This window comes from Melozone crissalis, unplaced genomic scaffold, assembly GCF_028551555.1.
Source record: "Melozone crissalis strain CALT ecotype California unplaced genomic scaffold, PUWL_Pcris_2 ptg000090l_1, whole genome shotgun sequence".
In the NCBI taxonomy this organism is placed as follows: Eukaryota; Metazoa; Chordata; class Aves; order Passeriformes; family Passerellidae; genus Melozone; species Melozone crissalis.
Window position 1 is genome coordinate 2946481 of NW_026535867.1, and position 22985 is coordinate 2969465.

Sequence of the window (22985 nt, forward strand, 5' to 3'; positions counted from 1 at the left end):
GATCTCCTTTTACCAAAAGAGCAAATGAATTTCTAAGGAAGAAGTAGTTAGAAAAAAGACTCAAGCCAGAGATGAACTACTTATTTAAACTACACTCACCATCTGGTTTAGGAAAATTCACACAAGACTATTTTTCTTTTGAAGGACAGTTTGAACTAAACTGCTGCAGCCTTAGGGCCAGTGTCACACATCGGATGCTGCCACACCTGCCCGGGTCAGCTGGACAAATCCTAAACAGAAGTATCCCCACCTACAAAGCCACAAGGAATAAATGCATTCCAGAACAACTGTTCTTTGTTTTATTGAATGGTTGAAGCAGGACTATAATCCAGGTATACTTAAATCAAGTGTTGGTCCACTCTTATCATCAAAAAGAACTGATTTTTTTTTTTTTAATAATAACATCAACACAAATGGAAGGAACATGAAGCATCATAACAGGAACTCTCAACTGTGACATTACACCATGACCAGACTGGTGCTGCTTCAGGATTTGCAGACTGCACAGCACAGGGCAGCCACACCAGTGTTAGCCACCTCCCAACCACTGAAGTCCTGGGGAAAGGATCCTTCAGTGTACAGCTCAGCTCTGAGGCATCAGCATGAGAGATCAAAATGCATTTATGCTACTAGAGTCCTAGGCTGATAGAAGTACTTCTATATTTAGTATTTTACTGAAGAATATTTACTATCCTCTCTGAAGTTACATATAACCATTACAAATATTTACATCAAACATTTACAGCTGGTTCATAATATACAACACAACAATTTAGCTATAATTTTTGATCTTCCAGTGCAAAAGTTTCAAACAATATGTTGCTATCATAATTTCAGTTTATCTGGTTTGCACAGGCAGAGGCAGTACAGGGCATTTCAAAAACTCATGTTACAAGATAAAAAAAATGGAATGATGTCACTTTAATAACTATTACTCTGGGGAGTGCTGTTTTGGTTTTTTTAAACAAGCAGATTTCAATTTTTAAATCCCATCTGGTGCTACTACTAACATTTAAAATAGTCTTGAAAGAGGGAAAAAATACTTAGAAATAAATACACCTTTAAAAAACTCCCACAATTAACCATATCAGAACATTTGTTTTCCACACAGGCTAAAGGAGACTTTGCTCTTCATCATCATCCTGTGCTGAAATATGGTGCAGCTCAATCCATTCTTATCTTCTGATTTGTCATCCTGTAAATTATGCTGTCATAGCCAGGATCCATGTTCCAGAGGTTGTAGGAGATAACTATCACAGCTAAAGCAAGACCTATCATCATCCACAGCACAATGTTGAAGATTACAGAGTAGTCGTAGTTGTACGGATAGGCAAGGTTGTATGGATTTTCATTTTTACTCTGCAATAAAGAAAACATTTATTAATTTAAAGTGAGCTTGCACACCAAACATCTTGACACCATCCAAAGTCTGACAAGCTAAATAAGAGAGATGCACTTTTGTCTAGACAAATCTGATGCAAGGGCACAGAATGCAAAAAAGTGATGATGTGAGTGGCATCAGTGGAATCCAAAAGAAGAAAGTGACAGGAAAATGAAATCCAAAGTCCTGAACCTGGGGCAGAACAACCCAGGTGACAGCACAGGCTGGGCACTGAGCAGCTGCAGAGAGGGACTGGAGCTCCTGGGGGACAAGGGGAATAGGAGCCAGCAGAGCCTCTGGAATGACACAGGACACTGCATCAAGGAATCCAGCCAAGGAAAAGTTGTTTTCCCACAGCTGGGAGGCAGGACTTGCCTGCACTGGGGAGACAACACAGAAAGGCAAATTCTAACAAGGCATAAGGGAAAGAGTTTTCACTATGAAAGTGGTTAATGCAAGAGAGGCTGTGGGACTTCCAGGGATGGACTTTCCAAGAACTTGGCTGGACAAGAACCTGAGCAACTTGATCCAGCTCCTAAATTAGTCCTGCTTTGAGCAGTAGGTTGGACTGGATGACCCCCAGAGGCCTCCTCAAGTGAAGTTACTGAATGACAAATAAGTAAGCTGTACCCACACCTAAGTTAGTCAGTATTTAGTCCTTAGAAAAAGGTTACACTCAGGTGAACTGATACACTTTGGATCACTTTTAATAAATGAGATGTAGAAAAATGTGGCTCTGCTACCTGTGAAGCCTGGAGAATTGAGCGAGTCTTCCTTGAGAGGGGAGAGTTGAACTCCTTCACAGTCACCACTTCTACTACTGCATTCCCACCATAGAGATTAAACATCTCATCTGCAAACTGCAAAAGAAAAGTGCTTTAACTGGAAGCCTAGACTGTAGCCAGGAATTAAGCAGAGTTTTGTTAGCAAGATGTAGTAAAACAAAAAACATCAGCTTCAGGAATAATTATGGAAAGCTATAAAAGTTTACACTATTTTAGAATTTCACCAAGTGTCAGCCTTCCCCTGGTTTATAAGGCCTTTTCTAACCCCCAGTCACTGCTCAGCAGGCTGTGGCTTCTGCCTGCTTTCTGGGCTGAAACTTAATCTGCTACTCCTTTTACAAAAGGCCCATCCCCACATCATTCCTATTTGTGTGTCTGTCAGTTCCAACAAAATATTCAGGTTCTCAAACTCCCACTGAGACCTGAATATTTTAATCAAATGCTAATATGTCTAATATTTAAATATATTTGCTTAAGGTCAAAGAGGCCAAAGAGCAATGCTTAGAGAAAACAAGTACTTGGCTTAACAAATTGATGGTTTTGAATTTTTTCATCACGCTTTGGAAGCTCTCAAAAGTGACTGATCTTAATAACAATTTAACTAATGATTATGTAAGAGGTTTTGAAGAATTTCTTTCTTGAGCACATTGATGGATGGTCAGCAGTTATTGTAAAGTCTTGGAAATTTATATGTATATAGCTTTGTGGGCAAAGGTAAACTAACCACTGCATCTTGGGATAAAGATATTTTCAAGAGCCTCTTTTTGTAAGACATTCTGCTGCTTTCAAATGCAAGGTGTTTGTTTAAGCAAAACCCCTACTCCTTTATTCAAAATATCTAAACACATTGTAGAATCACACCAACACTTTCCAGAGAGGCAAATTGTAACATTCAATTTTATAACTAAACAACAGCATTTTAAAAACAAAACAAAAAAACAAGTATTAGGCAAGCCAACACTAATGAAGTTACCTCTTTGTAATTAAAATAAAAATTATTTTCTTAGTATTACCATGAGTTTTGTTCATTAGGCAGACAATATACCTTTTGCAAAGAGTCTACAAGAATTTGAGAAGCATCCTTGTACTGCTGAGAGTCCTCCCCATATCGTTTCCCAATCTCTTCCAAGCCAGAGAGCTCCAGGGAATAAAGGTCTGGAGAGTGATCTTTGGCCAAGTGCTTGTGTCGAGACAGCTTGGGCACAACATGGAGGGCACAAAGAAATTAATTCACACACAGGTTACTTTAAAAACACATTGCACAAAGCCAATTTACTTGGACTAATCCTGTCTCACTTTTTACAGTCATATTCCATAATCAGGAAATGGAATTCTTGCCAATTTAACTAGAAGTTGTCCATAATTGTTTCTTTTTTTAATTCTACAGAAGAAAGCAGATGATTATTATGTAGCATCTGTTCCTAACATGAGGTTACATCCACGTAATAGAGAGCTGTACTAAAAAGAAGCAGAATACTTATTGACATCAGAATCTTTGTTCTGTAATTTCCATGAAAATAAAACTCAGAGAAAACAAAACCACATAAGTACAAGACTTAGATAATAGCATTTCCTTGTCTGAAACTGGCCCTTGCAAAGCTCAGTAGATTGCAACTTCCACCTTGTGTTGTCCACATACAAAAGTAATTTATTTGAGAAGTATCTTCCAATACTGAGAAAATCCAACTAATACAATCCAAATTATCTCAAAGGACAGTAGTGACATTCTTGCATTTCTGCAGGTGAGAAGATGCAGCACTGATATTTGCCTGCACAAGACAACAGCCTCTGCAAACAAGGAATTTAATCCCATCTTTCCAACTACTTAAACTGCAGCATTTCTAGCCTGCAAAACAAAACCAAGTTGTTCTACCTCATTTTCTCAAGAGCACCATTTCTCTCCACTAGCCCTTTACCTAATATAAATTTTTGAGTTTTTCCACAATTCCTCCTTTCACTTCAGTAGTTAAGAGCTGCAGCCTAAAGGACACACAGAAAAAGCCAAACCAAAATGAAACAAAAAGACCCACACACCACTGACCCACTAAAACAAACCCTAAACCACAGCAACAAGACATCAGCTTCTTAGTAAAAAAATCCTCAGAATTAAAGATCCTCACCCCTCCACTGGAGCATTTCTACCACCATCACTACTCATGGCACAAAAGTCACTCCAGTCTTTTCAGACAAAGTGATATTTTGAAGTAAAATGGTGGACATGACAAAGAACATGTTCTGAACTACCACTGTACTTCTCAAGTTAGACACCAAAGAAAGCCCCAGCAGATTCTTCATTGAGTATTTCAGAATTGCCCCTGTTCTGACCAAGCACAACACAAAAGAAAACTACAGATGATTAAAGCTCTCATTCACAATTGCACTGATGGGGCTGGTACAAAGAGAATTCATTATTTAAGCTGATGGAACCAGCTGATGACACAACAGAATTATGTATCCCTGGTTGCCAAGTATCCTGGCTATGGCTGCTCTATTTTAAAGATCTCTGAAGTTTGTGACACAAGACAGGTGAAAATGTTTCAAAACACCTTACCAGGCTTGCAATATCATGTAGGACTTGAAGTTCTGACAGAAAAAGCAAGTCAACCTGAGGGAAGAGGCAGAGACAAGTGTTTCCTTTGACGAAACCCAAGTTAGGGAAGTCTTGTTTTGTTGCAAGTCTTTTATAACAGTTGTCTGCTACAACATCAGAACATGCTAGAAGGAAATAACTCTTTCAATAAAGTTACTTAGAAAAAAATGTTTGAACTCAGTTAATTCAGTTAGAAAAAATTAGGAGTGGGCTCTTAGGCAAAGAAAGAGGGAAGAAAAAGCAAGAAAGGAGAAAAGCACAAGCTAACTAAGAATATTATTTAAAAGAAGCCCCATAGGGGTTCCCAGTGCTGGATGTGCTTTACCTCGTTGTTCCTGCTGAGGGAGTTGAGGGGCAGGGAGCTGAGGATGGAGCTGTCCTGGAAGAGGCGGCTGCGCAGCTGGCGCAGGGTGACAGAGAGATCCTCGAACACGGCGTTGGCCTTGCCCACCATGTAGACCCTCTGCAGGAACAGCCACGGTTACTGCCAGCACTGCGTCCTGTCTGCTCCTCCACACACACACACACCAACCACCAACCAGGCTTGCAATCTCCAGCCACAGTTTCATGTGATCCACTGGGTTTGCTCCAGCCACACAAGTGGAAAGAGGATTCCCCATCTGGGACACGTGGAAGCAGGAGGGAAGCAATGCTCACCTCCTCACTGGGGGCCAGCTGCAGCACCACGGGGGTCTCCTCAGAAAACAGAGTGTGGATGGCATTTGCAACACTGTCCAGACTGAAAGGAACTGCCTGGAAGACAAAGTCAGATTTTTGGGTTAAACAGGGGCTACTTGCTGGGATTCATAAAGTTAGAGGGTTTTGAGAAAATGGTTAAAAAATGCAGGCCTCAGGCAGAAGTTTTGTTAGCATTGCACATACAGCAAAAAAGTTTTCTAAGCAGTTGAGCAGACGTGACAAGTAACAACAGACCTCCGTAAAACTGGCTTATGGATTGCAACAAGGTTATTTAATGTATATCTTTAGAAAGTTAGTATGAATGGATCTCTGTTCTTTGTCTCTTATGAACCAGTCTTTGTTTTACCTACCATCACGTGTGTTTCATACGATTGGATAGAATTCTTGTCAATATGTGTTGCTCTATGTGTGATTAGCTGAAATCTAAGCCGAGATAGTTTTATGCTATGCTGTAATGTCACACCCCCTTGGCATTCCCTGTGGATCAGCCAGCTGTTAACATCCTGTCTCCATTGTCTAACAATGTGCTGAGACTGATGTGCTGAATAAATGGCTCATGTCACTGGTGCAGATGCCCCGTCTCCCTTCGTGACTGTACATTGTGGCCGCGGCACTACCGATCTCAACAAAGAAAGAAGAGTAAAGGGATGCACATTTCCAAAGTGATAATAATTAATAAGAACCTCTGTGCAAAACAAAACATGACCTGTGTATCTATGAACAGGCATTTTATTTAAGTGGCAGACACAATATACTCTGAAGAACTCCAAGGGACCACGACTGTGAATTAAGAGGATTATTTAGGCTGAGAGTAAAGCCTTGTTTATCAGTAAAACAAGACCAACAAATATAGAAGCAATGCAAAAGGGAAACAATCTCACAGCAAATGGAAAGTTATGAAAAACCACAAAAAACTGATGGGTGAAAATATACCAGCAGAAAGACCAACTGCTGAAACAAAAAAAGACACATATAAAAAACCTACTAAAAATAGAAAAAATGCTAGCACAGTACAGTGCCATTACTGGCAAGCAAATAGAACTGTTCATTTTTTTATACACTTACTTGTGGGTTTTATTAAAAAAAAAGACACAGAATGGCACATTTCCATTCACTACAAGTATCCTATGGCAGAAGAGGCAACAGCATGGATTTAAATCCAGGAAATTTTAACACAAGAACAAAGGTTTTTACTCCAAGGGTGGTCAAATACTGGCAGAGGCAGCCCAGAGGTCATGGAGCCTCCATTTGGGGAGATGCTCAGATCCTGACTGAACACTGTGTTGTCAGCCTGCTCTGGCTGGTCCTGCTTGATCAGGGGCTGGATGAGAATCTCCAGAGCTCCTTCCAACCTAAAGGATTCTCTGGTGCTGTAAGAAGCCTGAGAAGCCTTAGCAAAGATAGACAGTGATAGGTAAATGTAATGTGTGTTGGTTTCTTCTTGATACAATATAATGGGATGTGTTTCTAAGTGCTGTGTTTCACAGTCAAGTACTTGAGGAAAACTCAAAAGACCACTTACAGGGCAATACAGTACATCAAAAAATCAACTCCATATAAAATGTTATCACACAGCTGAAGCAGGAAGCTTAGCAATTCTGATTTTAAAATCTTAAGTTACTGTGGGAAGAAGTGGATTGGTACAAACATTAAAATGAGCTGTCTTTCAAGCAGAGCTGTTGAACTGGAAGCCCTGGCTGGTCTCAAGGGCCTTGTACAGAATCCTGACTAGGTTATTGATCCATCAGTTATGGGGATGTGCAAACTTCCAGTGAAGCAGGAAATGAGTGAGCATAAGGGACTACAGAGAGCATCATGTACTTGTCACTAGAGCACAGGAGTCCCAGGAACCAGGTGACAGTTCCAGAGGTGGATACTCACATTCTCAATGGGGTAAGAAAACCCTTTCACAGGCAACTTGTCCACGCCCTTCACTGTCACCAGCACGGTGGCTTGGGGCCGGTGAAACAGATCACCCACGCCCAGCCCGGGCCAGGGGAGGTCCTAGCACAAAATAACAAAAACAGTTACATTTCACAGGCAAAGAGGAGAGTTCTTCCCACTACTAAAGCAAAACAACTTATTTTCCTGTTAATGCCTCTGTGCAGGACAGCCTATTGGAAATTTCATGGGGAAGTTAGTTAATGCTACACTGCTTTCATTTTGAGTAATGCCTCCAGTCAATCACAAAGGAATTGTTAGTTTAAAAGCTGTCAGTAACTTCATAGCAAAGCTACACTAAGAAAACATTACACATAATTGATACATGAGGAGTTATTTGCCATAATTAAATTATAAATACTTCAGTCTGTATTTAGTAAGTGAAGGCTGAACTTAAAAAAACCACTAACATCTTTATATTTTCAGCACAAGAAAGAAAGAGGGTGGAAAGGAAGGGGAAGAAAGGGACATGTCAATCACAACAGGCACCTAAACTTAAATGTACAAATTTACACAGAAATATAAAAAGATTTCTTAGTAGCTTACTACAATTACAAATCAGTAAGAGCACAGTGGAGGCTACTGACTGGTTTATTCAGGCACAAAATACAAATTCATCTGTCTGGAATAAAGGCAAACAGATTTCCCCATCTGTGTAAATGACATAACTGCCCCTTTTTTTGAAAGCCATTTTAGAATTAAATGTCATTAACATTATGATTTGTATCACCTCATAGAAGCAAAGGAAAAACCTTTTAAAGCATCATCAGGGACAAAAATGGGGTTTGGTTTTGTTTTCCTTTAACAAGGGAAGAATATTGAATGACTCTTTCTGAGAATTCCCAATGTAATGCACTAAGAATTCCAAATTCTCTCCAGTGGCCTTGCTGCAGTGTCAGTTTATGTTCCTGGAGCACACTTTGATGTGAGCTGCAGAAGAAGTGCCTGGGCTTTGCAGTGCTCCCGTCCCCAGGGCTGGAAGCTGCCCACACAGTGACCTCTGCCTTAGGGACAGCTTTGAGGAACTCTCAGTTCAGGGCTGAACTGAATAATCAAACACTTCTCCCCTGCCTGCTCCTAGGATTTGAATTAACAGTAACAGAACGGTTTCTAAAGGATACTACAGACCCATAGCAACAACTGAATCCCAAGCTGTGGCAAAAGCACTGAGTGAGTACTGGAACACCTTTTTCCATGATATCCATGACACATCCCTGGATGACCAGGATGCCAAATGAACAGAATAGGCCAAACTCCACTGTTTTTCTGGGTGTCTTTATGTGCAACACACACAATACCATTCAATATATTGGTTTTTCCTGATAAAATTATCAACATTTACTCCTTAGTCATACTACTCATACAAGTTTGTTACTAGTCTGATGCCAAAAAAAGTCGAACTAATTGACAGGAAGGTATTTCAAATTCCAAAACACAGGCTAAGCAGCCTTGCATTGAAACCAGCCTTATCGGACCTCTTCCCTAGCTGACGTATAGAAGAAATGAGAGCTGGCTGCCCTCACCAGCACTGTGAGAATGCCTCAGGCTGCAGATTTCAGTATCTGGCTGCACACAGACACTGCCAAAGATATCTGGCTATTACACTTTCATCTACTGCTTCAACAGCCACTCATCCCTGCTGAACACCAGCAAAAAAATTCAGTAGGCAAGATGGAATCAATCCAAGTGCTCCTGTTCATGTGCCCCACTTTAAACACTGCTAAAGTTATATTTGAATACTTAATGTGGAGAAACACTACCACAAATCACATTTCCAAGGTTTTGGATTATTTCCTAAGTAACCAACATACTTGTTCTAACTCTGCTCAGCAGACAGCTTGCTGACCTGACAAAAAAACCTGCCTTGCCAAGCCATTCTCAGTCTTGAGATTACTCAGGAGCAGGGCCCTACAGAGAGCTGTGGTCCCACAGGTGCTCAGTTTGTGACCATGGATGGGGGAATACAGCACACAGCGCTAGGGGTCAGAGGAACTGAGGAGCAGCCTCTGCAGGATTCCTTTTACAGCTGGTGACTCAAATTAGCCAGCCAGCACAGTCTCTGGCTGCTCACATGACCCACACAGCTCTGTCCTGGAAACCACCTCTGTCCAGTCATGCTTTCCTCAAGACAAACAGGGCAGTATTTCATATATTCCAGCACATGATAGGAGCAGGTCTGTAGGGAGCAGGTCTGTAGCATAGAGGCATTTCACAGTCAAGACCTGGAACTTACCTCTTGCACAGAAAAGCCCATGGTGAGGGCAGCAAGGTCCGGGATGCGCTCGCCCGGGATCGGCCAATTCCCATCGCGGAACGCGACCGAGGCAGGGGAGCGCAGGATGCTGAGCTCAGCCCCACACACTCCTGGAACAGACACAGAGAGGTCAGAGTCCTGCAGGAACAGGGAAAACATAGCTGAGCTTTCATTGCTTCTTCCTCCCTCCCGTGCCTATCAGTTTATGGAAAGGCAGCAAGGAGAACTGATCGTTCAATGCTCTGGAATACAAAATGGGGTTTCTGTACAGCAGTGACTGAGAGTGAACAGACCCATGTTGACAAAAGCAGGACAGTTATTCCAACAGCAGCACAGCCACAAGCAGCCTCACAGCTCAGAGCTGGTAAAGTGAGCTCTCCATGGAGCCAGGCAGACTCCAAAACCCTGTTAAGCTCACAAAGCACCAACACAGCTCTGTCTGCTTCCAGGACTGCTTGGCACAACCCCTCTGTTCAGGCAGGCAGCAGCCAGAGCCACTGAGCCCACAGCCAGTGGAATTTGTCAGGGCTGGCTTAAACCAGGCAGGGCCAGCACAGCCTGGCTCCTGCAGAGCAGCTCTGGTGTCCCTGCTCTGCTCCTCCCCATCATGACACCAGGAGAGGTTTGTCTGCCTTGGATGCAGCTGGAGCTGAGCTGATTGTGGGGAGCCACAGCTGCAACACTGGGTTTTCACTGCTCTGGGATCCCCCTCACTCTCCTCCCCATTACCTGAACAGCAAAGTTGACTAAAAGCACATTTCTAAACTGTTTGATGGTGACAGTAATTTACTGCATAACTAAGTCAGAAGGGACTCCACAGAAACAAGAGAAGGGCTTGTTTCAACCTGACTTCCTGCCTTAAAGTCACTCAGGCACAGCTGCAATACTGTGTACACCAACATTTATCTAAATACATTTTGAAACCTGTTTGGTGTACATAAGCAGTAACAATGCAAAATTTCAGGCACATGCTCCCCAATGAGCAATCTGAGTATGCTGCCACCAGAAAACTGATTTGATACAAGAAAATCAAGTAACAGATTAATAATTGTTTGCAGGCCTGTATGCTCAAGTTCTAATTATACAATGAATCTGATTGCATACCTCAAAATTACATGAATAAGGTAACTGTCTGAAGAAAACAGAAGTATTTATTCAAATGACCACTTAAAATCGGTTACCAATCCAAGCAGTGATATAAAATAGTTTTCCAGGGAATCTACAAATCTAAAGGCCATTTACAAAAACAATGCAATAGTAAACTGATGTGTCGTGCAATTAAAAATCTCCCTAATATTAATTTAACTGAAGTGACCTTGAAGATGCTGTTCCAAAGCCTGGCCCATGATCATGCACACAGATGTTGACAGTAAATCTGAGCTATGTTATGATAAACACAGCACAGGACAAAGGTCTGAGGTGCAGGCTGGGGAGGGGGACAAAAGGAAGGAAAGGGGACAAGCTAAGTGACATTCATGGAGCAGATTCAAGAATTTATTTCAATTGATGTGTTCCTTGGGGGGTCTGCTACCAATTTTAATGGTGGATCAACCCACATTTTGAAGGGCAGAAATGTTTCTAGACCAATGTCTTTAAGTAAGAATTTACAAAATGCCCACAAATCCATAGGATTCCACAAGGATGTTAGCCAGTCACATCATTTAGGGCAACCTGGCTCACCCAGGGCAGGATTGCTCTGGTGGATGGAATCTGGGCATTAACCCCTCACAACTGGAAGGGAAATTCCAAATTGTTGTTCAAGATTACAACAATTAAAACGAAATTTGAAGTTGGGTACATCAGCAGATTTCCTCCAACTGCCTATGGAATAGTAAACTTAATTCCTATCCTTCCAAAGCTGTACCTCAGGTTCTCAAAAGCCTTTGTGAAGGCTAAGGAACATTGGGTGGGAAGTATTTACAGGGCCTGGAAGTGCCATCAGGAGCCTGACTCACAGCAGGCAATAGAGAGGTTGCAGTGACCACAGAAACAGCTCAGCAAAACGTGAAAATTCATGCAAAATAACAAAATTATGTGTGTCTATCACAGAATCAGCAGAGCTGGAAGAGACCTTTAAGACTATCAAGTCCAACCATGAACCCAGCAGTGCCACTGTGACCCCAGTGCCAGGCCCAGATGCCCCTTAAACACCTCTGGGGGTGGTGACCCCATCACCTCCCTGGGCAACCTATTCCATTGGCTCAGCCTGGCAAGAAAAAATGTTTCCGGTCTCTGATCTGAATCCCTCTGTCTCAGCTTATAGAACTGGATTTTAATATTATTTGTGCACAGCATCAGTTAATTTAATAAAGTAACACACTACACATAATTATACATATGCATTGTAAAAATATACAATATATTATCTAAATTAATGGAATAATATTGTGATATAATTATGAAAATAATTTTAAATAACGAATTTACACAATAAAATTATAGAAACTTATAACTGAATATAAACCAGGATTGAAAGGGACAGGATAAAAGGGTTCGAGCACCGTCTCTGGAGGTGGATGAGGGATGGGGGCAGGGAGCTGCAGCACAGTGACAGCCCTCGCTGCCACCCCTGGGTCTGAACCTGGCACCACAGACACCGAGAGCCCCCCTCACCTTCTCCCCTCACCTTCCCCCTCCCCAGCACCGCGGCCCGCCCCCTTTCCCGCAATCTCCCCTGCAGCAGCCAGGCAGCCCTGCCCGCTCCCCCCGGCGCTCCCCCGCGCCGGGCCGGCCCCGCTCACCCACCGGCCACACAGGCCGCTGCCACCAGCGCTGCCAGCCCCAGGGCCCGGCCAGCCCCGCCGCGCCGCCCCATGTCCGCCATCAGCCGCCGCTGCCGGGCCGCGGACAGACAGCCGAGCGCCCCGCCCGCCGCCTGACGGACAGCCGCCTCAGCCAATCGGCGAGCGGTACACAGGGCGGGTGGGCGGGACTCAGCAGAGCTGACCAATCGCCAGCGCAGCACCGTCCCTGTCACGGATCTGAGCAGTCAGCTGTCCCCCAGGGGAGGAGTCTTTGTTTGAGTGGCGTTCCCACTTGGCCAATCAGATCGCGAGAGGTCCTGCGCCATTTTCCTCCCCGCACTGTAAACCCAGAGGGAGCAGCGAGGAGGCGGAGCCAACTGGCAGCCGACTCAGCCAATCAGAGCGCGAGGGGTAGGGGTCTTGCTCCGCCCACGTCCGTCAGCCTGACACCGATGGGGCGGGGCATAACTGTGATTGACAGTCGAATGCACCATTCAGAGAGCAAGGCGCTGGCCCCAGCCTCTCGGCGGCCGTGGGGGGTTCCTTTGGGTCCTGTCGTTGGCGTCGTCCTTCACCTTGTCTATGCCCCTAATTTAGATAATATATTGTAAATCTTTATAATGCATAGGAATAATTATGTGTAGTATGTTACTTTATTAAACCTTCAGTGGTTTGTTCCTTACATTTTGTTGAGAACATCCACAGTAACAAATTCAGTGACTGCCCCAGCCATGCTCATCTCACTTCAGCTGTCAGTGCCAGCGATAGGAACAGGCAGGTTATGCACTTTGGTCAGTGTATGTTTAGTATTCCTGTAATATGCCATGATCATCCCAATCAGGGGAGGTGGTCCTGCTCCTCAGCCCTATGAGGATCACCTGAGGATCACCAGTTCTGGGCTCCTCAGGACAGGGCAGACATGGAGCTGGACTGGGTCCAATGGAGGGTGATGAAGATGATGGCGGGACTGGAGCATCTCACTGAGCATAGGCTGAGGGAGCTGGGCCTGTCCAGCCCCGAGAAGAGAGGGCAGAGAGGGGCCCTGATCCCTGTCAGTGTCTGCAGGGAGGGTCAGGGCATGGACCAGGCTCTGCTCCGTGGGGTCCAACAATGGGACAGGAACTGATGGCCAGGAAGTTCCACCTGAACATGAGGAAGAATTTCTTTCCTGCTGAGTGACCAAGCACTGGAACTGGTTGTCCAGAGAAGGCATGGAGTCTCCCTCACTTGAGATATTCCAGAACCATCTGGACACATCCTGTGCCACGTGCTGTGGGATGACCCTGCTTGAGCAGAGAGGTGGGACCAGGTGACCCATGGTGGTCCCTTCCAGCCTGATCCATTCTGTGAAGCTGCGAGTATTTCTCGGGGTCTTTGTACATTTTTAGGCTCCAGGACCTCGATGGAGCTCTCTGCAATAAAGGCAGACAAAACCAGGCTTTGAGGGTGAATTGCCATGTAGGATGGAAGGCCTCTCAGTGCATGGGAAGGAAAACTGTGTTATGAGCACTTCAAATTAATACTCACTAATTCCTTACTCTGCATCATGCATCACAAAACCAGCACCACATAACAGCTTTTGTAAAATAAATTCAAATAAATGCTTGAGATTATCTAATTCAAAATAGTTTTTTTTCTGGTGAGCTTTTTTGTCCTGGATTCCTCAGGAAGCAATGTGTGTGAGTTCACAGGAAATCCAGCAGTGCTAGGGAGTGTTTTATCTGCTTTGCTGGGACACAGCACCTGTGTCACATCCACATGGTAAGAGACTATATTTATGTGCTGAACATGCCAATTATCACTACCCATACAACTATTTGGCCAGAGCTATTCTGCTGTGTATTTAGAAATTCCAGCCAACTGTAGAAACACTTTGAAAATGTGCCTGAGCAACATTTCTGTATTTGGAAGAAAAAGGTTTTCTAGAAGAATGGGTGAGGGGGCACAGGAACGCAGGTAGTAAAATGAAAGTGTGCTTACAGCAAACAGTATTTAAGAGAGTAAAGTTATGTCCTTGTCACTGCCACATGATAGTATGTGACAATGGGCAAATCACTTAAACTCAGCTTTTCATAGGTGGCAATAGCAATCCCTCCTTTGTCTGTGAGTTGTTTTGCATAAATTAGGAGGAGATCCTGCTCCTCCTGCTGCTGGATGGAAACTATACCTTGAATATGAAAATTATGCCAGATGCATAGGGTACTCTAAAACTCAGCAGCCAGGCAAGTTATGAGCACTTCAAATTAATACCCACTCATTTCTTACTCTCTATTGTATGTCACAAAACCTGAACTGCATAATAGCTTTTGTGAAATAAATGCAAAAAAAAAAAAAAAAAAAGGTTTGTGAGATTACCTGTGTACTGTGGCAAAGATATGATCAAAATAAGTTGTTTCCTGATGGGCTTTTCTGCTTTCAGAACAGGATTAGAAAAACACATGGCAGAGAAAGCCTGGATCAGTGAACAACAAAGATATTGAATGATTGCTTTTCTGTGAGCCCAGCTGGTTTGTGCATGAGCAAGGCATGATGATTTTGAAAAGATAGTATTCTGTATTGTAAACTGATAATGCTAGCACAACATGTAAACCCATGGGTCCTGGATTAAGGTTATGTGGGTTACCTTATTTTTGGCCTTTGCTGTCCCTTGGGCACTTGACTTTGCAAGTGCAGTGTGCCATTTACTGTGTATATTTTAGCATAATTTCACAAAGTTTTGCCTGTTTAGGAAAGCATTGTTCCTGCACCTTGTAGTCTGAAGTACAGAGGAATTGCAGGTATGCTTTGTCCTGCCCCTTTACCCTCCCTTCAGATTGTGTCTACACCCAAAATGTGCATGGAAATAAGGCAAGAAGAATGACTCAAGGCAGTAAATTTCTGAAACTGCTAGAGGACATTGGGTGGATGTGGTTGTATCTTAGAATTGGAAGGTAGTGGGAACCACCAAACAGGAAAAGGATCATATGAGGGAAGAAGTTTCTTCATCTAAATTAAGGATTTCTTACAAATGTGATGTGGAAAAGAAGGTGCCAGAGTGAATAAGACTGTTTTGAAAAAGTTATTTCTCTTATACCTGTTACTCTCTCTGTGTTTCCTATCTGTGCATGTTAGCAATCATTTCAAATTTTTAAAATTAATCTCTGGACACTGTTTTCCATAAAGCATTCACTCTGAAAGTCATACCACAACAAAAGAGTATCATGTTATTTTTTTCCCATTTGCAGAGGGAATTGTATTTTGGACACTTTAGCATTTCACATTCTCATTTTCTTTTTCTGAACTCGTGGTGCTAGGAATACTATAATGTAATTCTAGAAATGGAGGAGAAATCAGAGTTCTGTATTTGAAGAGTCTTATATTCCTTCTCTGCTTCTCAAATTGCTGTTCTTGAAATCACAATGCAAACATGGTTTCTGAAGAATTCTCTATCTTATGTTTTCCTGTTCTCATCTTGGTTTCTTCTTTGGGAAAATAATAAATAGAAGCAATAAATTTTATTATGAAACAGTCAAGTCTCACAAACTCTGTACTGGTTTCTAGTGCCCACTGGGTATATCTGTGTGTCAGTGAAGCCCAATATAAGAGAATAATACTATCACTTTGGAGGCTGGCAGAGTTCTAGCTATTTTCTCTAGGCTTAATTTAGATCCCAGCTGTGCTTTGAAGAGAGTGAGTTTTGTAATCCTGTAAGCAATACTTGTGACAAAATCTACATGCGGTAAAATTCTTCTATTAAACTGATTTCATTTGGAGCTTCTGCTCAGGGCAAGTGAAAAATTGAGACAACATGCACATTAGGTCAGAAATAATTTTTATAAAGCCATATAGTGCTAGCAGCAGTCACAAAATCAATGTGCCAGCTGTAGGCAAAATACCAGCGTTCCCTGGCTGTTTTAGGAGTGTGCTGTGCAGAAATGTCTTCAGCAGGAATTGCTCACCAGGCACTTGGATGCTGCCTTTGCCTGCAGCCCTGTCTGTACCAGCAGTGTTATGGGTGAAATGATGGTAAAAAAGGGAATATGAGGAAGGGGCTGAGTCAAAGAGCCCACATTGTTCTGAACTGGCCTGCTGTGTGATCACTGGATTTCACTGTTACTACTAAATCCAGGCTGCTTGCTAGCAAAGTAATTGTCTCAACCATCATTTCCAGAATGATGCTTTAACTGGAAAATATTTTTCTGGCTGCTGTGATGACTAAGCCAGTTGTATCCTACTGGAAAGAATGAAATCCCAGTGCCAGGTGCCACTTGGAGTTATCAGCTCCAGAAGCACACAGGGTGAGCAATGCCCCTTTTGGTACTAGGATTTGCAGTCTCAAAGGAAATTTACACACAGAGGTTAAGCAAAAGATTCTAAAATAAAATTGAGCAGACAAAACTCTTTTTTTGGTTATGTTTTCTGAGCTTGACAGTTTGGTTGAATGTGAATAAACCGTACAGTTGGGCAACCTCTGTCCTGGTGTGGTGGGGAAATGGGACAAGGGGACTCTGTTGGGCAGTTAGTTTGGGGGATGGTGACATCCTGAGAGGTGAGAGATGAGACAATTTAGCCCATCTTGGTGATTTATACTGGGTGCAATTTATACAGGTCTCATGTGAAAAGTTGTTGGTCCTTGCTGCTGAATTGCTTTGTGATCTCCTCATTCCCATCCCCATTTGCACACTCCATCTATGTAAGCAGAAACAGTTGTTTTTGCAAATGTGGATACCAAGGCTAAATAAATCAAAGACGGCTCAAATAATGTCTAAAGGACTCAAAAACAACCCTCAAAAACCATTAAAAACCCAAACCAAACCTGTTGTTTCTGAGCCAAATCTTAGGATATGTCAGAGCTGATATCCTGAGGACTCAAAAAAATAAGCAAAATGTGAGTTCTTCCCTCTCTAAAGGCAGATTTGTCTCCTATATTTTTTCTTTTTGAAAGGAGAAGTGCCTTTCTCTTTTACTTCTGTCAGTCAATAGTTGTCTTAAAGAGGATTGCCAGCTTTTTCTCTGTAGAGCTGAGCTACAGTTAAAGCTTCCAAATATGCACAAGAAGCCCATTTTAGGGTTCTTTTTGCTAGGTTCTATATGCACATCATATAAAGAAAACCGTGTGGCTCTTTTTGTGTATCAGTACAAATGTCACAAGGTCAAAATTGTGATCTTGTGATGCAGCTCCAGTAGACTTTGGGATTTTCTAACAGTTCTCAGCACGGCCTTGTCTGTGAGTTTGCCTGTACCTCTGGGCTCACTGGAGGTGAGAGTGTCCCTGTTTTGTCATGGGCAGCCCCAGTCCTGCAGAGTTTGCAGTGGCTGGACCAGAGTATTGAGGAGGTGACTGATTCACCCGAGGTCCTACAGCAGGACAGTGTCAAGACAAGGAGAACCTTTCCTCTGTGACCTGTATTTCAGCCTGTACTGCCCTCTCAGCCACTCTCTGCCTTCACTGATCACAGCCAATTTTTAGAAATTTATTTTACATATTTTTCTAGAACACAACACTGCTGAGACTGTAATGTTGATGTAACAGTTCTGAGGAAGATGGTCATCTGTAATTCACTTAATTTTAGTGATTTCAAAGTCACTTAAACAATTTTTTTGTTAAGTCTACTTAATCAAAACACATTTTAGTGTATTTTAATGTCATTGAAGATAGGGGATGAGTATGGTTTTAGGGGTAATTGATACAATTAAAGGTACGCGGCTTCTCCATGTTGACATTGTAGCGCTAATGAGGAACAGAATGTGTGAGAAAGAACTGAAACTGCGCAGAGAAATCCGCATGTGTGTGGTGCGTACCAATGGTAGCTGATCCGTGTGTTTCCTCTCCCTTCCCCTTTTCCCGGTGTTTTGGGGCGGGCTGGCCCGGCCCCGGGCAGGTGGGAGCGCATCCCAAAGCCGGGCGCTCTGGCACCACCGCGTGGTGTGAGCGGCGCCTGCAGCCTGTGCCGCGTCCGGGCACCCAAACTTAAAGGAAACTCCAGCTTTTGGGAGCGCTTCGTCTGCTGTCCCCTCCACAGGTGCCCGTCGTATCCCACTACCCACCCTGTCGGTTTCTCTGGGTCTGCATCGAAGGCACTTTAGACCGTAGTTCTTGTTCACACTCAGGTGTTTATTATTTCTTATCAGTAAAACAGTCTCACTATTGTGAGTTCTGCAGCTTTTCATTAGAAGGCACAAAATGGCCAACAATATCTTGTTACAAGGCCTTTTAAGACTAAACTCTCCAATTAAGAACTGACACCTGGATTATTTTCCCTTTTAACCCAATAACTGAGCCCAAAGAGCTGCAATGGGGACTTTCTGCCCAATTACAGAGTGCTACCCAAACCCATGGAGATGAAGGAAGGAGAAGCATGAAGAGGAACCCCAGGATGACACCCTGTGCCCTCCATCTTGCTTCCATCCACAACATACTAAAAATCCCAAAATCTAAATTTCTCACCAAGTGATACACCTACACTACTCTCTGTAATCTGTTTCACACTTTTGTGGATTCCAGTCTGTCTTGAAGTTTAGGAAACTTTCTCCATGAATGAGGGTCAGAGTCAGTGTTTCCCTGGGGGACAGGGCACCCCAGAGCAGACAAATATTCTTGGTGCCCTGGGTTTCCACACCAACCTTCCTGAAAAACAGTGGCTAAGAGTATGCATGGAGTGGGTGATACAAATTGAGTCAGAAGATAAAGGGCTAATGTGTATGTCTCAAACGCTGATAGCCAGATGGCTGTGGAGCCAAGAGCTGTTGGTAATAGCAGACAAGAGCTCAGTGAGAAGGATGAGGATGTGGTTGGAGAAGGGGCCCTGCAGAGGTAGGGCAGCACTTTTCTTGACAAATGCTTTTGTTCTGGCTCCTGGAGATAAGCCCAACACAGTGCAAGCACATCAATGAGGTTGAGAAGTAGGTGTGGATTGTAGGGGAGGTTGAGACCACTGAAGACCCCAAAATCTCTGACTCACTTCCTGAAAGGTCTGTAGGAATGGGCAGCAATAATTAATTTGCATGGGAAGCTGGAAACTTCTCTCCAGGGCAAAGAAAACTTATCTATAAATAGGTATCCCCCCAAAGCCCAGTGACTTGCTCTGCACCTGCATCCCAGAACCCTGGACATCCCTGGACACCACAGCTAGATCAACACTGGAGCAAGGACTGGTGATCTCTTGTCCTCTCTTTTCTTTTTCTCTCTCTCCCTCTTCAACTCATCTCTCCCTCTTCCCTTTCACCTTATCCCTTAATCCAAAACCCACTGCTTATGCTAGGAGGTCTGGGACTAACACTCAAATTTCCATGCTAAGTGTGTAGTTTGCTAAAAAGACTTTGTAACCTTTTGCAAGTACCTCTGATTTACATAATTCCATTTGACCACAAGCATCTACAAATCTTGGGTGCTCCCTTTGTTAAGGGAGGATCATCACAACAAGGAACTACTAATTTTTGGTGGGAACTGGGATGAAACCGGAATTTGCTGTTTCCTTCCACATCAACATAGAATTTAGGTCATTCTATCCTACTTGTTTGAGCTTACATGGTTTTATAAGAGGTAAGAAGGCAATTCCTACAATTTACTATCTTATTATGAGGGAACTTGCCTTCAGTAGTGCCAGGCTACATCTTACAGACAATCTGCAAAACCTCATAAGCTGCACTGTGAGGAGATTAGCACACTTTAGCTGACAACAGTTGAGGTATCTCTGTTCCTAATTCTTGTTAAAGACTGAAGCTGGTACCTTAGTCATCCAAAAGTTAAAAGAAGAGCAGGAGCATTATCTCCTCTCTGGATGCAAGAGCAATACCAAGAACATTATCCCTTCTCTGGCACAACTGCTTAATATTAACATCAAACCCAGCTTGAGCCTGTAGCTGTAGGCCTGTCAGCCCCTGTCAGAGTGGAGGAGTGACTCTCCAGCAGGTCAGAAACCCAGCAATAACTGCCTGTGTCTGTACTCAAACACAGCTGTGACAGCAGGGCAGGGCTTTGGCTTCATTTCACTGAAGGGCAGAGCTAATTTACTCTTTCTCCATAGCTATTAGATTTAAGAGTTGGCATCTGAAATTTGCCTTCATCACTTCTCCAACTGAGAAGGACAAAGGTGGTCTTTTACACTTTTGGTTAATGAGCCCTCTCTGCTGTGACCTTTTGTGTTTTGCAGCCCCACAAACCTAATATCCTGTTGTGACTACTCAGCCTTTCTGGAAATGCACTTCTTCCAGTTTGAGAAGATTTAGGATGTGGTGAGAAAGAGAGAGAGTTAAATTTTACATTCTTCCCCCTATGGTTGAAGAGATTTAATTGAAGTTCACCCAGGGGAGAAGTCACTGCCAGCAGATAAACACCTTAGCTTGCTGTTTCCACTAAAACTGTTAACAATGGAGTAGTTAAGACTTAAAATATAATTTGTTGCCATTAAGCTTTTATGTTATCTTCATCCTGAGCTCAATAGAAGCTCCTGTTGAAGGGTCCAGGTGCTTTAGATATGTTCTATATTCTGGAGGTAATCATTGAAACCATAATGTGAAGATTGCTGAGCTAAGCTGATAGCTTCTTGCTTTTGAGAGGGGTGGTGGTCTCTGTATTCTCCCACAACTTTGGTTATCCCCCAAACCTCTGTATTGCATGGGCTGTGAGTCTCCTCTCAGCTTACTGAAGAAAAGCTGAGGCTGAGAGAGTCACTGCTTGGTGATGACAGCTCTGTGAGCCAGGTCATGGTGTGGCTGTAGGAACTTTGATGTTGCCAGGCAGGAGCTGCTGGCTGGAGGTGGAACTGCCTCAGCACTGGTGCAGATTCATACCTGAATTAAGTGGTGATGTATCCATGGCTTTAAACCAGATTTTCTTCTCTGTGCCCTTCAAATTAGACTTCCAAATGAGACAGCCAAATACACACATACTGACCATTGTTGCGTTAATCACGCTTTCTGCTGTGGCAGTGCCAGTTCCTCTCAAACACAGTTGTGCTGTCTCCTGGGTCTCATTTGTTACTGATACTTGCTGTGGGAGGACATCACATGCTTGAGAGCTGAAGGAATGGCATTATAATAGTTATCATCTGTAAAGGCCAATGAGGGAACTTCAGGGAGACAGGAGGATGTTTTTGGCAATATACCACATGAGAAAATGACCCTTTTCCCATTGCATCCTTCCTTGTGGAATTTGAAACCACACTGTAGCTGCATACACCTTTGGAAGAATAAAGAAGGATGCAGCATTTCAGCTGCAAGCTACAGAAAGGCTTTTTCTTTGTCTCATTTAACAATTTCTCCAAGTATGTTTTTGGTGCTTGCTTTGGATACTTTCCCTAGTGGTCTCTCAAATTGATTATAGACTTGCTCAGCTGATTTCCATCTCAGGGTTTTCTGTGTGTCATTGGGTTATTGGAGAGCTGTTGTCAGATTTAGAACAACCATTGTAAGGGTCCCCTGTGTTAAAAAAAAAAAAAAAAATCTGTTCATAAAGTGAAAGAAAGAATCTGCTCAAAGGGGCTCTGAGCTGTGGGTGAGGAAACAGCCTGAGCAATGGAAAATGCAGGGCTTTGTCTGAGCAGTTGTGTAAAAGGGCTCTCCAAACCACCATGGACTTGGGATAAGACAGATCACCTCAGTGGGGTTGAACAGAGTTTACCTTTCAGTAGCTTGAAATGAAATACAAAGGTGATGCATGAAATGTATTGTTCTGATAAGCTCTATGAAATGTCAAACAAAAATGTCTTTCATATAATGACACAACAGAAGTTGGGAGTCATGCAGGAAGGAATAGAGCATTGAAGTAAACAATTTGGTTTCCGAAACTAGTGGAATGGAAAAGAAAATGTTGTAACTTGGAATACTGAGGGAAGGGATTAGAAAAGAAAACAACCAGAAAAGCCATGCAACCTACTTGGTGTGTGGGTAAAAGATGCTTTAGATTGACCTCTCTGATTAAATTTTGCTTTTTCTATTTCTTAAAAAACCAAACAAAATCAAAAACTACAGTAATACCCGGGAAAACAACAAACTTTTTTGGGGACCCTGCTCCTATTTTTATGTATGCTTATCCTGTGTCTGAGACTCAGTTGTACATTTGCAAAATTCAGTGTCTTTTTGTTTTTCCTTGAATCTCTGTACCATCCTTACTTGGAGCACATTAAAAATATTCACCTCTTTATAAACATTTGAAGTATAAATGAAACCCAAAGAACTGCTCCATCCAGTAGAAATAGGGTAGAAATGTCATCAGGCCCTTGCTATATTTCCCTGAAGCATCTCAGCTTCTCACTCCTGCTTGCCCCAGCCAGCCTTGACTAAGAATCAGAAAAAGCACTTTCTCTTGACATTGAACAAGGAACTTTGTTCAATTAAAGGTTGCCTCCAAAACTACACTGTGTCTTTCTCTGGAAGGCTTCTGCCAAGAACATTCTTGAGTCAATAAACGCAACATTCCAGCACAGTGATGCTGCAGTGACACTGCATGGCACTCTTCTGAATCTGGCTCTGAGAAAGGGATATTGTAGTGGGAATAAATCGTGGTACTTGTCCCAAACACAAGAGCTCATAAAATTCTTGCTAAGATGTCTTAGGTTAATGCTCTGGAACACTGCAGTGATTTTTAAAAGCTGTTGTGGTGTTAGTTAAT

The 22985-nt window shown here is 42.9% G+C and overlaps 1 protein-coding gene across 1 annotated transcript; it reads right to left on the minus strand.

Moving 5' to 3' along the window:
* Nucleotides 1–276: 276 nt before the first annotated feature.
* ATP6AP2 (ATPase H+ transporting accessory protein 2) lies at nucleotides 277–12498 on the minus strand. Its single transcript, XM_054291275.1, has 9 exons — nucleotides 12396–12498; nucleotides 9630–9760; nucleotides 7337–7459; nucleotides 5414–5509; nucleotides 5082–5219; nucleotides 4718–4771; nucleotides 3212–3361; nucleotides 2125–2241; nucleotides 277–1359 (listed from the first exon to the last, which is right to left on the minus strand). Exons 1-9 carry the CDS (start codon nucleotides 12472–12474, stop codon nucleotides 1165–1167), a joined length of 1083 nt encoding a protein of 360 aa, XP_054147250.1. The 5' UTR covers nucleotides 12475–12498; the 3' UTR covers nucleotides 277–1164.
* Between the last annotated feature and the right edge of the window lie 10487 nt (nucleotides 12499–22985).

Bases quoted from the DNA above. Each gene is read 5' to 3' on its own strand.
- ATP6AP2 (XM_054291275.1), bottom strand. From the start codon at position 12,474: ATGGCGGACATGGGGCGGCGCGGCGGGGCTGGCCGGGCCCTGGGGCTG. The intron at 5,220-5,413 runs GTGAGCATTGCT...CTGTTCCTGCAG, and splicing joins AGCTGGCCCCCAGTGAGGAG to AGGGTCTACATGGTGGGCAA. The intron at 4,772-5,081 runs GTAAAGCACATC...CTCTTCCCTCAG, and splicing joins CCCTCAGCAGGAACAACGAG to GTTGACTTGCTTTTTCTGTC.